The sequence below is a fragment of the Pteropus medius genome, unplaced genomic scaffold, assembly GCF_902729225.1.
Source record: "Pteropus medius unplaced genomic scaffold, Ma_sr-lr_union100, whole genome shotgun sequence".
NCBI lineage: Eukaryota > Metazoa > Chordata > Mammalia > Chiroptera > Pteropodidae > Pteropus > Pteropus medius.
In genome coordinates this window covers 296,078-313,928 of record NW_024340851.1, presented here as the reverse complement: position 1 = coordinate 313,928, position 17,851 = coordinate 296,078, and the positions used below count along the sequence as shown (strand labels likewise).

Sequence of the window (17,851 nt, the reverse complement as noted above, 5' to 3'; positions counted from 1 at the left end):
AATTTTGGATAGTCACCCTTTATGAAATGTATCATTGGAAAATATCTTCTCATTCAGTACGTTCTCTTCATTTCGTTGATGATTTCCTTTGCTGTGTGCAAATCTATTTCATTCTTTTAGATGTTATTGTAAGTGGAAATGTTTTCTCAATTTCCGTTTTTGGATTGATCATTGCTAATGAATAACAATATGACTGATTTTTGTGTGATGGTCATATATCCTGCAACGTTGCTGAATTCATTTGTTAGCTTTTACAGTGTTTTTTTTTTTTGTGTGTGTGTGTGGATTCTTTAGGGTTTTCTATATATATAATCGTGTTACCTATGATTTACTTACTCCTTTCCTATTTGTATCCCTTTTATTTTTCTCTTCTAATTGGTGTTGAATAGAAGTGACAAAAATGGGCATCCTTGTCTTGTTCTTAATCTTAGATTGAAAGCTTTTAGTCTTTCATTATTAAGTATGATATTAGATGAGGAATTTTCATAAATGCTCTTTATCAAATTAAGGACGTTCCTTTCTCTTCCTACTTCTCTGAATATTTTTATCGTGAAAGGGTGTTGAATTTTGTCAAATGCATTTTCTGTGCCAGTTTAGGTGATTATATGATTTTTTTTCTTTTTTCTGTTTACGTAGTTTATTATAATGATTTATTTTTGTGTCACTCCTTGCATTCCTAGGGTAAATCTCACTTGGTCATGGTGCATGATTATTTTTGGCATTACAATTTTTATTTCAATCTTCAAGTATGACTTATAAATCATATTTACATACTCATGTAAACTTATAAGGAGTATTTTATATAAATATTCATGTAAAAATATAAGGAAAATATAGTCTGTTGTATGTACCCATGTCCTACTCTTTCTACTGTTTTTTTTTTTTTTTTTTTCAGCATGAATACTTTTATATAACCAGGGGTAGACAATCCACAAATTTTGAAGATGAATCTACTGAAAAGATAATAGTAAAATTTAAAAAGGAGATTTTTATGATCATGTGACTTCCATTTACAATAAAACACTCATAATTGACGTTTTTATTTTATATACAAAGAGCTAGCATTGTTTCTGCAGTAAGGTAGATAGCTGGAATGACCCATTCATGGAGATTCACTTAGTCTAGCTTAATGAAGCCTATATCCTTTGCGTACTGATGGAAACACTGGCGGTATATATTGAGGCTGTATTTCCGGATCAGACCGTGCCAGTGTGAGCAGAAGCGGCAGGAACGAGAACCCTTGGCTGAATTTTCTTGGATGGCTCCAGTACCCTTGCTGATGACTCATCTTGCTCTCTCGGAGGTAATGGGAAGCTCTTTCTACTGTTTTATATGTCTTCCCTGATGCTCCAAGATTCCTTCTTTCATCATTGATTTTTTGTTTGAATAGCTTACTTTAATGAGTTTTTAAGGGTAGGTCTGCTAGTCACAAATTCTCCCAGTTTTCCTTTGTGTGAGAATATTTATTTACCTTTTACACTCCGTCACATGGTAGAAAGTAGAAAAGCCAGATATCAATCATTTGACAGGTTCTGAGGTTCATCTCTTCCCCCATTTTAGTAATAGATCTAGGTGAAGGTACTCCAAACAACTTGAGACTTAATGATGCCAGTTGAGAAGACCCATCCTCTCTAATGTTCCTATGATTATGAAATAAAACAGCAAAGCCATAAATGGCCTGATGTGGTTAGAATAAACTCTTTCTAGCCACTCTTGTTTGCTGGCTAGTGTCTTTGACGGTAGCGTGCCATTTCACTGTCTTATGTTTTATTCAGGCTTACTTCCTAATGGTTTAGTGGGACTTCTGCTGTTTCTTCAGAGTATCTCTTGTGATGTTCTAGTTAATGCTTTTGTTCTTTCTTTGGAAACTTGGCCAAATATCTTGTCTCTGAGTAGGTTTTTTTTTATATTGCTTCCCAAAATTTCTTTCTAATTTGGATCTTCAGTTAGTAAAATCACTGCCCATATTTCTAATTGTAATCATATGACCATAAGGTCCCATTCTTAGGTATTTACCTTTTCACTTAAAGACACTTAATGGCTTCTCTTTGGTATATCCGAATTGCTAGCATCTTTACTTGTGTGCTTTGGGGGCCATTATTAAGTAAAGTAAGGGTGATTTGAACACAAGCACTCTGATACCAGAATAGTCTGTCTGATAACCCAGAGGGCAACTAAGTGACTCTAATTCTTTTAACGTCTTATTGAATTCTGTTTGTTAGTATTTTTAGGATTTTTGCATCAATATTCATAAGGGATATTGTTCTTTAGTTTTTTTTTTGTGTGTGTGGCGTTTTTGTCTGACTGTGGTATCAGGATAATGCTAGCTTTGTACAATGAGTTAATAAGTGTTCCCTCTTCTATTTTTTGGATGAATTTGAGTGGGAGTAGTGATAACTTTTCACTAAGTGTTTGGTAAAATTTACCAGTTATCTGTTCCTGGGTTGTTCTTTTTCGGCATATTTTTGATGATCAATTAAAGAGATTGAATAGTTAGAAACTTAAAAAAAAACTAGCTTTGGTATTTACCTATGTGGTTAACTTTTACCATTGTTCTTTATTTTATAATGTATCTCCAAGTTACACTGTGGTGTCCTTCCATTTCAGCCTGATGGAATCCCTTTAGTGTTTCTTGTAAGGCATGTACACTAGCAAAAAATTTCCTCAGCTTTTGTTTTTTGATACAGTTCTTCATTTTTCAAGGATACATTTGCCAGGTATAGAATTCTCAGTTGACAGGTTTTTTCTTCAGCACTTTAAATATGTTATCTCAATGTTCTCTGGTATCCATAGTGTTTAAGTGTTAATCTTAAGGAGGATCCCATGTACTTGTCACTCCTCTTGTTGATGTCGAGATTTTCTTTGACTTTTGACAGTTCAATTATATCTTATCTCAGTATGGATTTTGTTTATCCTACTTGGAGTTCATTGAGCTGCTTAGATTTGTAGATTTACGTATTTCACGAAATTTGGGAAGTTTTAGGCAGTTATTAAAATATTCTTTCTGCTCCTTTTTCTCTATCCTCTCCTGTGAATCTTATTATGTGTATGTTGATATGCTTGATGGGACCTCATAGGTCTCTGATGCTCTGTTAATTTTTCTTCATTTTTTAATTTTCCTCATACTGGATAATTTCAATGGACCTATCTCAACGGAGCTATCTTTAAGTTCACTGATTATTTCTTCTCCCTGTTCAAACTTTTGTTGAACCTCTATAGTGAGTTTTTCTTTACTGTTATTGTACTTTTTAGTTCCAAAACTTTGTGGTTCCTTTTTACAATTTTTCCCCTGGGTATTCTTACCTTGTTAAGACATCCTGGTTTCCTTTAGTTCTTTGTCCATGGTTTCCTTTAGCTCTTTGAGTATGTTTAAGATAGTTGATTTTAAGTACCTGTCTCCTGGTTCCAATGTCTGAGCTTCCTCAGGGATGGTTCTGTTAATTTTCTCTCCTGTCCTGTGAATGGGCCATACTTTCTTGTTTCTTTGTATGCGTGTGACTTTTTGTTGAAAATTGACATTTTGAATGTAGTCGTGTGCTGCATAATGATGTTTCAGCCAATGACAGACTGCATATATGATGGTGGTCCCAATAGAGAAGCTCCCAAGAAAATTCACAGAGTTTAGTAGAAGCTTTTGTAGACCTCAGCAAGCCTCTTAAAAAGTTCGAAAACATGAACCCCAGTACCAAAATGTTTGCATTATAGAGAGGAATATTCATGGTGCATTATCTGCTTACAGGTAAGTCTGTGATGAAATAAACCAAGCAAACCACCATGGACATATTTCTGAAAAGAGTGATACTACCTCAAGAAGAGCCCAGGCAAGTCCTTGAGGAGGTATTCTGGAGGAAGGCATTTGTTATCTCATAGGAGATAAATAGGAGATGATAGCTCCATGCATGTTATTCCCCTTGAAGATCTTCCAGTGGGACGAAATGTGGAGGTGAAAGATGATATTAACGATCCTGACCCTGTGTATGCCTAGGCTAATGTATATGTTTTGGTCTTAGTTTTTAACAAAAATTTTCAAAAGAAAAAAAAAAAGAAGCTTATAGAATAAGGATATTAAGAAAGAAAATATCTTTGTACAGCTGTACAATGTGCTTGTGTTTTAAGCTAAGTTTTATTACAAGAGTTGAAAAGTTAAAAATTTTTAAAATTCATAAAATAAAAAAAGATACAGTAAGCTGAGGTTAATTTATTGAAGAAAGAAATTTAAAAAAATAAATTTAGTGTAGCCTAAGTGTACAGTGTTTACAAATTTTACTGCAGTGTACAGTAATATTCTAGTCTTTCACATTCACTCACCACTCACTCACTAACTCCCCCAGAGCAACTTCCAGTACAGCAAGTTCCATTTATGGTAAGTACCCTATATAGGTTACCATTTTTAAACCTTTTATACCATATTTTACTGTACCTTTTTTATGTTTAGATGTGTTTAGGTACTCAAATACTTACCATTGCTTATAGTATTCAGTACAGAAACATGCTGTACAGGTTTGTAGCCTAGGAGCAATAGGCTATACCATGTAGCTGAAGTACATAGTGGGCTCTACCACATAGGTTTGTGTAAATGCACTCTATGATGTTCACTCAATGACAAAATCACCTAATGTTGCACTTCTCAGAATGTATCCCAGTTAAGTGAGGCATGACTGCATTTAATGTAGTAGCCCTGGAAAACGTTCTCCTTCCTCTCTGGGGTTTGTTTCTGCTGCTTGTGGTAGGTTGTAGTTTTTGCTTAATTAATTTTCTAATCTATTTTCATAAAGTCTGTATTCTTTGTCATGTGTGGACACCGAAGTGTTTGTTTTGAAAGCTTATTTGTCACTTAGTGGTTTGTCAGTTTTTCTTAAATGCCTAGAAGTAAACACAGCAAAACAACTCTCTAGAATTTTGCATATTGGCTCAGTTTTGGGGCATTTCTCAGTGCTCAGCCAATTCATTTGCCATTCTTCCCTAGCCCTTTCTGATTGAGTGGAGGCTAAAGGTCAGCCAGAGATGAAAGCTTATGGCTTTCTCATATCTTTTCTGAGTATGTGTTCAGCCCTGGGCATATGGGTCATCTTCCAGATTCCTTGGTACATGCAGGAGCATTTTAGTCATTATTTACTCATATATATCTTCCTTCCTTCCTATACTTTTATGTTTGTCTAGTGGCTGACTGACTTGTTATTCCTTGCCCCAGGTGGATAGTATATTTGCCTTTAAATGCTTTGGATAAACCCTGCTCATCTCAGGAACTTGCTTTTCCTGAGAGAGTTCTGAGGTGGGTGAAAGAAAGGCAGACCCCTGACACAATTCATCAGATAATGACCGAACAGGTCAAAACACACAACCATAATATTTTCTGAATAAGGTCCATATTACTCTCTTTGGCATCTACAAGTTGCATTAGGAATGTGAGTCACTGTCTCCATGGCTGCCATGTAGCCGGGGAGTAGGGCATGGTAGGTGCATTAAAATACCACAGTGCTCTCACCAAAGTTCAGCAGCTTTTTCTTTTTAAATGTTCCCCTGGTGGTTGTAAGCTGTTGATTAGATTCTGGAGTTTCAAAAAGTTGATTCTGACTGTTTTGCCAGCATAATTGTTGCCTTAGCGGAGAGACAGAATTTTGGAGTTACCTGCTCCACCATTGTCTGTGATGTCATTCCTGGTGTGTTTTTTTTAGTCCTTATGCCAGTGCCACATTTTCTTAATAACTATAGCTTTTTATGAAGCCTTGATATCTGCTAGGGCATGAATGTCCACATTGTTCTTTGTACTGTCTTGGCTATTCTTGAGCCTGTACTGTTCATATTATATATTCCTTTCTGTGTTCCTAAATTCTTTGATAAGTGGTTTATTCTATTTTGATGAACACTTTAAAGGCCTAATGTGAACCAAACATTGCTTTAGGTCAGGGTTTGTCAACTTTGGCATTATAGACATTTTGGTCCAGATAATTCTTTGTTGTTGAAGGCTGTGTATGCATTGTATCCCTGGCCTCTACCTAGTAGCACCCTTCCCCTGAGTTGTGACAAACAAAAATGTTTAAAGACATTGTCACATGGTCCCTGTGGGTAGCGGGGGTGTGGGGGTGGCACACTCCTCCCATCTGAGAACTACTATTCTAGATGATAAAGAATTTACAGATAATAATGAGCTAAGTGGAGGAATAAATGGCTGCAATACATTGTGATGAGGTTAAGTATGATTGTAGAGATATCAACGAAGAAATGTGGAAGAACAGCAAAAAATTGCCTTGGAGATGGCAAGTATTCTGCAAAGAGAGAAATGGTGGTTTTGGGTTAGATCTTAAGGCAAGTAGGTGGAATTGATTAGGTGGTGGAAAGGGCATATCTAGAGACTTGATAGAAGGGCCCTTGTGTGCGTTGAGAACACAGAGACATTAAGTGTGATTGCAGAAGATGTGGGAGATAGAGTTGAAAAAAATGAAGGTAGTTGGGGTCAGATTTGAAAAGTTTTTTTATACTATGTTAAGATTTCGTTTTTTGCCTTTTTATTATAGAAAATCAACAAATTAACCAACATGTAGGTCTTTAGAATGGTATGATTAACTTTTTCTAAAGAACAATAATGATATAGGGAGATGATAAAAACATATGATGAATATTAAACTCAAGAAGAAGATAACTCTAGCCTATACAGTAGGAAAATAAGGAAGGAGGGTGGAGATTTATAGAAAACTAAAACTAGATCTCAGACATTGCTCTAAAATCAAATCACTCTGTAGACTTTATCATCGTCTTATTTCTCAAAAGTTTTTATATATTATCGACACTGATGACAGTTCTTGGTATTTAAAAGCAAGAGTGAAGTGGGTCAATGGTCAAAGTTTATGTTTTTTAAAACATCAGAGTGATGTATTTTAAACTGTTATTTGCTTTCTTGGATTGGACATGTAGTCAGATTAATTAAAACTGGACTCTTACAATAATTCTGTGTCTTGAGTAAAGAAAGATACTTGGAGTTAAAATGCTATAACATTTTTTATAACTTTGATTTTGATAGTATTTCAAATATTTCAAACTTAAAGAAGAGTTACAAAACTAGTAAAAGAACTATTTACCCTTTGTCTAGAATCACCATTGTTAACACTTTGTCTCATATACTTTACCATTTGCATTTTATCTCATTATATTCATTTTTGTTCCTGAATCATTTGAGAGTAAATTGTAGAGATCATGCCACTTTTCTCCTAAAAGCTTTAGTATTTTCACAGAAAAAGAGTATTCTTTTACACAATTACAGAATAATTATCAAATAAGGAAAGTTGCCTGGGATCTAGATGAATGGAAGCATTACACCTAGGGAGAGAAATAAGAAATCACCCTGCAACGGTAAAAAGTGGGAGTGGGTGGAGATGCGAGGCTGCCTTGTCCCGAGTGGCTGAATGGGACAGAGGCTACAGCAGTGGCAGCTGGCAGCTGCAGATGCCTTTTAAAGGGGCCATGTACACGACTGGACTTTAGCGGTGATGGACCTGCTCGCTTTGAACACCAAGGCCCTGTTGGCTGCTCAAGGGGCACCAGGGACTTATAGGGGGACACTGAGTTGTTGAAGCAAGGGCTGGAGGTGAGGCTTGCTCCTGGACAGATGTGCTGGCTGTATCTATTGCTCTTCTGTTGAGCCCTGCCCCCTCCCAATATGGGGACACAGCACTGCCGTAGCTGAGACATCATCTAACTGGATAACAGAGGTCGCTTTGCCCAGAGGGTCCCTGACACTCCGTCTCCCCCAACTCACGGCCCTTCCTAAGCCACATCCAAGTGTGTCTTGAGGAGTCAGTTGCTCCTTGCTGAGCAGCACCAAACTCACACTGGTGGCAGCTGGCCTCGGTTTCTTGTATGGCTTCTTATGGCAACTATAAGCACAGCATCTGTGGATTGCTTGCTGAATCTTAACAGGTGGCCCTGGAGGGGCATAGGCTGAGACTAAAACTGGCCTACAGCTGAACCCATCTCAGGACTGTGTCCCTGGACACCTACTACACAAAGCCATGCTAATAAGACCGGGAAACTTAGGAGCTTTGCTTAGTACATAGAGAAAGACACTGAAAGGAAGCCAAAAAGGAAGAAAAAGAAGCAGAAACCATGTGAGAGAACAGAACAGAGATTCAGGAATAATGGAGGCAAGCAATCTAACAGATGCAGAGTTCAGAACACTGGTTATAAAGATGCTTATGAAATTATGGGAAGAATAGATGAACTCAGTGAGACCTTTAACAGAGAATTAAAAAACATAAAAATGGAAATGGAAATTATAAAAGGGAAGCAGTCAGAAATAGAGAATACATTATCTGAGAATAAGAGTATATTAGAAGGAATCAACAGAGTGGATGAAGAAGAGGATCGAACCATCAATATAGAGGATGTGGAAGCCAAGGTCACCCAATCAGAATGAGAAGAAAAAAGAAGCCAAGAATATAATAATAATGTAAGGAGTTTTTGGAACAAAATTAAGTGTAGAAACCTCTGCATAATGGGGGTATCTGAAGGAGGAGAGAGAGAACAAGAAGTGGAAAATCTATTTGAAGAAATCATGATGGAAAGCTTCCCTAACCTGGTGTAGGAAATAGACATACAACGCTAGTAAGCTCAGTGAGTACCAAAAACCAGGAACCCAAAGAGGCCTACAACAAGACATGTCATAATTAATATGCCAAAGATTAAATACAAACAGTGAATATTAAAAGCAGCAAGAGAAAAGCAGTTAGTTACCTACAAGGGAGTACCCATAAGACTGGCAGCTGATTTCTCAAAGGAAACTTTTAGGACAGAAGGGCTTGGCACAAAATATTCAACGTGATGAAAACCCAGGATCTACAGTCAAGAACACTTTATCCATCAAAGCTATCATTTAGAGTTGAAGGACAGATAAAGAGCTTTCCAGACAAAAATAAACTAAAGGAATTTATCAATACCAAGCCAGTATTACAGAAAATGTTGGAAGGTCTTATTTAAGAGTAAAAAAAAAATATATCAAAATAATAAACAAGAACAGCAATTACTACAGATCTATCAACGACTATCTCAAATGGAGAAGAATTAAGTGCTCCAGCCAAAGGATAGGGTAGCTAAATGGATAAGAAATCAAGACCCCTACGTATGCTGCCTGTAACAGACACCTCGGGTTAAGAGATACAGACTAAAAGGAAGGGGATGGGAAAAGATATTGTCTTGATGGACCTAGAGGGTATTGCGCTGAATGAAATAGGTTGGATAGAGAAAGACAAATATCACATGATTTCATGTACAAGTGTACTGTAAAGAACAAAATAACAACAAAAGCATAAGTAAACTCGTAGATACAGAGAATGTTTTTCTTTTTATTAGTGTTAAGTATACAGTACATTGGTTAGATATTTATATAGTTTATAAAACAATCTCCCTAATTACTCCCTCTCTACTCTGGTTTTCCACCTAGCCAATATATTAATGCTAACTGCATCTCTGTGACCACCTATCAACTACTAATTTGTACTTCTTTAACCTTTCACCCCATTCTCCCAGCCCCTCAACCCCCCATACCCTCTGTTCATCAACAGATTGTCCTCTATATTTGTGAGTCAGTTATCAATTATCTTTTTGTTCCTTAGATTCTGCATACGTGAAATCATATGGTATTTATCTTTCTCTGTCTGACTTATTTCACTCAGCATAATAACCTCTAGGTCTATCCAGGTTATTGTAAATGGTAGGATTTCATTTTTTTAATGGCTGAGTAATATTCCATTGTATATATGAACCATAACTTTTTTATCCAGTCGTCTGTTGATGGGCATTTAGGTTGCTTCCACATCTTGGCTATTGTAAATTGTGCTGCCATCAATAATAGGATGCATAGATCTTTACGAATTATTGTTTTGGTTTTCGTTGGGTAAATACCCAGAAGTGCAATTGCTGGGTCAAAAAATATATATCCATTTTTAATTTTTTGAGAAACCTCCAGACAGTTTTCCATAATGGCTGCACCAATTTGCAATTCCACCAACAATATATGAGGGTCTTCTTTTCTCCGCATCCTTGCCAACACTTGTTCTTTGATTTATTGATGATAGCCATTCTGACAGGTGTGAGATGATATCTTATTGTGGTTTTAATTTGCATTTCTCTGATGATTAGTGACCTTGAGCATCTTTTCATACGTCTATTGGCCATCTGATACAGAGACTATTTTGAGGGCTACTAGACATGAGTGGTTTGGGGGTTGGCAAAAAAAGCCAAAGGAATTAAGAGGTACTTTGTAGAATAGACATGGAAGATTGTTAATAATTTAATAAATACATAAGGGTGAAGAGGGATATATTAGTGGGGTGATTGCTTTGCAAGTTATGTGGATCTCTGATCATGATCAAGTGAAACTTGTATTTTATGTATGCAAACTATAATTGAAAATAAAAGTCATTGACTTGTACAGTGTAAATGCAAGCAACTAATTGTCCATTATATTTCAGTAAAGCCGGAAAAAAATTACATCATCACAAGGAAATGATGTAAGACAGTAATAGGTCTCAAATTTGAAAATAAATTGCTATAATGACACAGAAATGAGTGATAAGTAACAGAATATAATAGAAAATAATAATAATAAACCCAATGTATGGACAGGCTTATGGAAATTGTTAAAGCCTGCCAATTCCAGTTTTGTTCTGTTTGTTATAATCTGTTTAAGAACAAGTTAGCAGAATAATAATCCATGTGTGAGGATTTGCTGCTTTCTTTTTTTTGTTCCCCATTTCTCTCTTTGGGTAAAGATTATGGATTGTGATGGAGGGTTGTAAGGAAAGAAAAAGAGCCCCAAATTTTGATTATTTAATGCATTTTTTAATTTACCATGCAATCATTAAAAATGATATTGATACATTAATGAAGAACTCTCCAAATCTTATTAAGGCAGGATTTCTCAACAGGATCACTGTTGACATTTTGGGTTAGATAATTATATGTTGTGCGGGGGATTCTTCATGCACTGTAAGATGCTTAGCAGTATCCTTCGTCCTTTACCCTCTGTATGCCGATGATAATCCTGTCCACAGTTGTGACAACCAAAATTGTGTCCAGACATTGTCACATTTACCCAGAGGGGCAAAATTGCCCCCATTGAGAACTGCAGTGGTTTGCTCCCCCTTCCCCATTTTAATTTATTGGACATGTGCATATATAATGTTCTCATAAATTTTAGAATCAGTTTTTTAACTTAAAAATGTAGTTTTCATAGTTTTTTTTTCCATAGTTTTTATTGTGGTAAAATATACATAGCATAAAATTTACCATTTTAACTATTTTTAAGTGTACAACACATTGACATTAAGTATATTCACAGTGTTGTGTAACCATCATCACAATCTATTTCCCGAAGTTTTTTATTATCCCAAGGAGAAACTGTATCCATTAAACAGTAATTCCCTATTCCTTTCTCAACCAATTCCCTAATTTCCGTTCTGCTTAGTTTTTAATCGCTTTTTTTTAAATTCACTTAGTTGTACCATAATTTACACAAGTATTCTCTTAGCAATCAAAGTTCTGATTTCATTCTTATAATGTGATAACTTCATGCTTATAATACTTTTAATAAAAGATAATTTTTTAGTTTATATTCCTAAGAGAGAGATTAGTGGATCAAAGGTTATGAATGTTTATGATTCTTTGCTTATTTACTAATTACTTTCTAAAGTGTTTACACATATTTACACTACTAATATAATGTACGAGCATACACATTTCACTGTACCTTCATTGGAGATTGTTGCTATTTCAGTTATTGTATGTAAAATAATAATTTGCTATAAGAGGTTAAAGGTAGTTTAACATGATTTATTAATTGACTATTTTATTAGAATTGTTTCTATTTTTTTGTCCTTATTCCTGTAATGACAAAATTTTTTAATGTGTTTGGTGTATTTTAATTGAATGTAGATGTTTATTTTTCATCATATTTACTGGAGGTTTTTTTTCTCCTGATTTATTTTCCTTTTTATTTAAATGTTATGGTCTTGAAACTTAAATTTATTCAATTAAAACATTAAATGGCATTTAATGAAAATGAGAAGTAATTTTTTTTGTTTTTATTGAAATATAATAGATAATTAGTTGCTTGTATTTACATTGTGCAATTCATTGAGTTTTTTTTTTCAGTTATACTTGGTGTACAATAATATACCAGTTTCAGTTGTATAGCATACAAGTATATGATCAGAGATACATATAACTCTCAAAGTGATCACCCCATTAAATCTAGTACCCCTGTTCCCCCTTACACTATTACATTATTAACCATCTTCCCCATGGTACACTCTATCTCTCCATGACTATTCTGTAGCTTTACATTTGTACCTCTTAATCCCTTTGCCTTTTATTTTTTTTGCCTTTCCCAACCCCACTCCCATCTAGTATCCTTCTAAATATTCTCTGTATCCATGAGTTTATCTCCTCTTTTGTTGTTGTTGATTTTGTTCTTTGGATTCCACGTGTAGGTGAAATCATGCGATATTTGTCTTTCTCTATCCAACCCATTTCATTCAGCGCGATACTTTCTAGGTCCATGGCAATATCTTTTCTCATCCCCTTCCTTTTAGTCTGTGTGTGTCTTTTAATCTGAAGTGAGTCTCTTGTAGGCAGCATATGTAGGGGTCTTATTTTCTTATCCATGTAGCCACTCTGTCTTTTGGTTGGAGCACTTAATTCTTTTCCATTTGAGGTAATTGTTGATAGGAATGTAGTTATTACCATTCTTTATTCCTGTTTTTGATACATGTTTTTTCTTCTTAAAGAAGTCCCTCCAACATTTCCTGCAATACTGGCTTGGTGATGATAAATTCCTTTAGCTTATTTTTGTCTGGAAAGCTCTTTATCTGTCCTTCGACTCTAAATGGTAGTTTTGCTGGGTAAAGTATTCTTGATTGTAGATCCTGGGTCATCATCACTTTGAATATTTTGTGCCAAGCCCTTCTGTCCTGCATAGTTTCTTTTGAGAAATCAGCTGCCAGTCTTATGGGTGCTCGCTTGTAGGTAACTAACTGCTTTTCTCTTGCTGCTTTGAAAATTCTTTCTTTGTATTTAACCTTTGGCATTTTAATTATGATGTGTTTTGGTGTTGTCCTATTTGAGTTCCTGGTTTTTGGGACTCTCTGAGCTTCCTGAGGTTGTATGTCTATTTCCTTCACCAGGTGAGGGAAGTTTTCCATTATTATTTCTTCAAATAGCTCTTTAACCTCTTGTTTTCCTTCAGGTATCTCTATGACATGGATATTTTTTACCTTTAATAGTGTCTCATAGGCTCCTTAAATTATTATTATAGTCTCAGCTTATTTTTTCTTGCCATTCTGATTGAGTGTTGTTTGCTTTCCCATCCTCTATATAGGTCATTTGATCCTCTTTGTTCACTTTGTTTATTCCATTTAATATACTTCTCATCTCAGATAATGTTTTCTCCATTTCTGACTGGTTCTCTTTTATAATTCCCATTTTCATTTTTATGTTTTTTATTTCTTTGTTGAAGTTCTCACTGAATTTATCTACACTTCTTATAAGTTTATTGAGCATCTTTGTAACCAGTGTTTTGAACTCTGCATCTGTTAGGTTGCTTGACTCCATTATTTCTGGATCTCTGTTCTTTTCTCTCATTTGGTTTCTGCTTTTTTGTCTTCACATTTTGGCTGCCTTTCCGTGTCTGTTTCTATGTACTAAACAAAGCTCTTAAGTCTCCCAGCCTTATTAGTGCAGCCTTGTGTGGTAGATGTCCAATGGCACAGTCCTGAGAGGGGTTCAGCTGCAGGCCAAATTTTGCCCCAGCCTCTGCCCATCTGGGGCCACCTGTTAAGATTCAGCAAGCAATCTACAGATGTTTTGCTTGTAGTTGCCTCGAAAGGCGATGCTAGAAACCGAGGCCAGTTGCTACCAGTTTGAGTCTAGGCACTGCTCAGTAAGGAGCACCTGATTCTCTGAGGATACACCTGGATATGGCTTGAGTGGGGGCCATGCGTTGTGGGAGGTGGAGTTTCTGGGAATCGTCTGGGCAAAGCGACCTCTGTTATCCAGTTTGATGAGGTCTCTGCTATGGCAGTGCTGAGTCCGTGCACTGGCACAGGGAGGGCTCAGTAGAGGAACAGTCGATACTGCAAGTACTTCTGTACTGAATTAGTCTCCCTTCGCCCCTCTCTTCAACAACTCTGTGTCCCCTCTAAGTCTCTGTTGACCCCTGCCCAGCTGAACTGGTGCTGGTGCTCAAATTGAGCCGGTCTGTCACTGCCAAAGTCTATGTGCGGAGATGGCCCCTTTAAGAGGCTTCTGCAGCTGCCGGATGTCGCTGCCGCATCCCCTGTGTCACTCAGCTGCTTGAGACCTCGTGTCCTTGCCCTGTCTTACCTTCTGCCATTATAGGGTGATTTCTTAGATTTCTCCCTAGTTGTATGGATTGTTCTTCTAGATCCCTGGTGATTTTTCCTTGCTGTTTGTTCCTTGTTTTTGTCACAACTTTGATTTGGTTGCTGGAGGGATGAACAGTGCCTCTATCATCTACGCCATTTTTTTCCTCCTCCCCAGTAGTAATTTTTATCAGAAGTAAAAGAACTGTAAATGTTCTCGTAAAATGTTCATAGTCATGTCAAAGAATATAGTATTTATTCCCTTTTGTTTTATACTTAGTAAGTTGAGTAGATTTTGCTGATACTGTATTTTAATTTGCTATCCTTTCTCTAAAACCTAGGTCTGACAGTTTTTATGTAATTATGATTTCAGAAGTGAGATTTTCATGGTTTTGAGTGCTGTTATGATAATGGATAATATTTTGCCTTCAAAGAAATTACTAGGACCATATCCATAGCTACATTTATTTTAATTCCTATCTCTTATTTACTGTATCTCTGTTTTTCAAGAAAATTGCCTAAGAACAAAATTTTTTCTTTATGTGAATACTATTCATATTTAATGATGTCCTTCTAAGGAAACATGGATATGTTTCATGTTTCCTTCATTTTGAGTAGTGTGGCTTTGTTTTGATCCAATTTTAAGAATGAGGAGTTCAAAACATTTCCTTATATTCATGTTTGCTTTATTAAAGTTATTGTTAAAACCAACATTTATTTGTGTAATGATAGATAATAAATCTTTGTTCTTTGTTGCATGCAGTTTTCTAAAAGTTAGGAAACATGACAGGAAGAGGAATATGTCCTTACTCCAGAGCCAGATCTCTGTGAGAATTGTTGAGTCTCCTGCTTTTGGTATGATGATAAGTTAACAAAGATAAAGAGTGGAATGATGGGCAAAGTAGATTTATTATAAGATGTATATCTCTTTCATTGACGATAGCTAGCTTGATTTCCATTCACACTTAATAGTTGGTGAAGTAATGAAATGAGTTTGAAACTGGTTAATAGAAAATAAGTCAAGGTATTTTCAGGTCATGGGACATAGTGTTATTAATAGAATGAAATATTGAAAAAGCACTGAACTAAGACCATACTGTTACTTTTAGTGCTGGGTCTACTAGTAAATGTTTCCTTAAGCCTCAAGTTTTTCCTTTTTATCTAGTTCAGTCCCTCTTTTAAGGTGCTTTTAGCTCTAAAATTTTATCCCTATGACCTGGTAGGTTACATAACAATCTTGTGAGATACTTTGATAAAAAGAGGAAGGCAGTAGAACTTTAGAAATACAGTTTGGGTCTCTTTAAATTAGTAAGACTTTTCCTGTAGTCCGAGGATGGTGTGAATTAAAATGGAGGGATGTTGAGATCAGTACATTGCAGAGGTAAAGGGAACTGTTGTTGGTTATTTCCAGGAGTGGACATGCAGCTGGTTTTCTTTTAAAATAAAAAACTAAGTTGGATTGATGATCTTTTCAGAAGCAATTCAGTAGCTGGAAGTTTTTCTTAATAGTCATCTAGTAAAGTTCTCTTATTTTACAAGTGAGGAAATTGAGCTCTACTTGAGGTTGCAGTTTGCTTAAGGTCATAAATCTAGTTAGTATTTAGAACTAGAACCAAGATTAACTCTCAATTCAGGGTTCTTGATGTAGTACTATGATTTTAATAGTCCATTAGGATTTTTTTCTATGCATTTTATAGTCAGTAACAAAGTAGAATGGTTTTCTGTATAGCCTGTCAGAACTCTTGTTCAAGAAAATAAAGTACATTTATGTCTTAAAATGATTTTTACATTTTTCTGTCACTACCACAGCCCCAAGGAAGAAATTTAGCCACAATTCAATTGTTGTGACACTGGATTATTTGGAATCTTCTTGATTCCTTATATTTTTGTTCACATGCTTTTGAGTTGTTTCCTTACTATTTAAATTAAGATGAGGTAATTATTAACTGAAATCATCACTATATAGTTCAGAGAGTCTAAGGGAGCTTTCCAAGGGTGCATAATTAGTGATATAGTTGTTTTTGAACAAAAAGTTTATTTTTCTAATCTCAAAGTAGTTTGTATGTGCTCTTTGTTGCAATGTGCAGTTTATACTTTGGATTTGTATAATCGGAGTAGATTCCGTTTGCTAGGAAGAATAGTCTCAATGCCTGCTATAATAGGATATCTGGAATGGGACGGAAAAAATGAGAGCAGTAAACAAATTCTGTTTTATATAAAATTTAAGTAATTTTTACTCATCTTTCTGCTGTGAAAAATATTCCTTGTTTGACTTTTCCATCATATCTTCCTATATATTAGAACTTGGACCTCCATTTCTTTATTACCTACTTTTTTTTTATGGCAGAAAATGCGGGATACGCTAGTTGGTCACAGAACAGATAACCTTCTCTTACATTCTTTGATCAGAGTGAGCAAAGTCCAGAAGCTTGGATCATAATTATGGAACTCATTTCAAGTCTGGTAACTCTTAATATTTTTCTAAATGCAGACTATAATAGTAGATCAGGGAATATGGAGGTACCCAGTAGATTTAGAACTAACTCCATAAAAACAAGGATCAGTACCTTTCTATAACATTATGGTTTAAGGTTGAGCAAGGATTAGTTATGCCTTTAATATAAAAAATTTCAGCAGCTTATTTTATGTGTAAAGTAACAAACATTCAAGTATAGAAACAAAATAAAGACTTTTAATCATTCAGCTTATTTAGCAAATACTTATTAAGTGGCTGTTTTGCTAGTAATTAGGGCATAAAGTAGTGTAGATATTATTCTGTGGCCCTTGAGAGCTGTTTCAAATGCCATATGTATTTGTGGAATTTTTATGTAATCGAGTAGAATATGTTTAATTATAATCATAGTTGGTTTGCTGTAAATTCAGGACATAGAACTTAATTGTTTAAAGGCCCCATCTAGTTCAATGTTGCTAAGATTTTTTTACCCCGAGTACTTTAAAAATCTCTTCCTCTTCTTTACTAACTATATTAAAAAGCAAACCTTTACTTTTTAAGTACTTTGTAATTAAGAATCTGACGAATTTGGAGGAGTTATCAGCTGGATTTAGATCCTGGCTCCATAGTTTATTTGCATTGTGATTTTGGGCAAGTTACTTAATCTGTATTGTACCTCAGTTTTCTTATTTGTAAAATGGAGATGATCATAGTACCTATTTTATAAGGTAGTTGTGAAGATTAAATGAGATAATGTATATTAAGCACTTAGAACAATTCTTGGCATATTATAGATATTTAGTAAATGTTAGCTATGATTTTAATTTTTATCAGTGTGTATATATATTGCTGGTGGTTGAATTGTCTGTGGGAACACCCAGTGAGGGCTAAAGGCAAGGGACACTTAAATGAGTGATTTGTATGTGTTTATGAAATGAATTCACAAATAAACATTAGTCCATGATTTTTTTCCCCCTCTTTAATCCCCCCCCACCGCCCCCACTTCTACCCCTGACCTACCGATGTT

The 17,851-nt window shown here is 35.4% G+C and overlaps 1 protein-coding gene and 1 pseudogene across 13 annotated transcripts in view; one reads left to right on the top strand and one right to left on the bottom strand.

Moving 5' to 3' along the window:
* The window catches only part of ATRX (ATRX chromatin remodeler), a 261,805-nt gene that overhangs the window by 21,543 nt on the left and 222,411 nt on the right, over window positions 1-17,851 (top strand). For 5 of the 13 annotated variants that reach the window (XM_039849209.1, XM_039849201.1, XM_039849176.1 and 2 more), the window contains exon 1: window positions 3,760-3,821. The exons of the other annotated variants lie outside the window; for them this stretch is intronic. In XM_039849209.1, coding sequence (XP_039705143.1) covers window positions 3,775-3,821 — 47 coding nt within the window. In that variant the 5' untranslated portion in view covers window positions 3,760-3,774. Of the gene's footprint in view, window positions 1-3,759; window positions 3,822-17,851 lie in introns of those variants that run through there. 13 annotated transcript variants of the gene reach the window in all.
* LOC120591679 (40S ribosomal protein S29-like) lies at window positions 1,017-1,288 on the bottom strand (annotated as a pseudogene).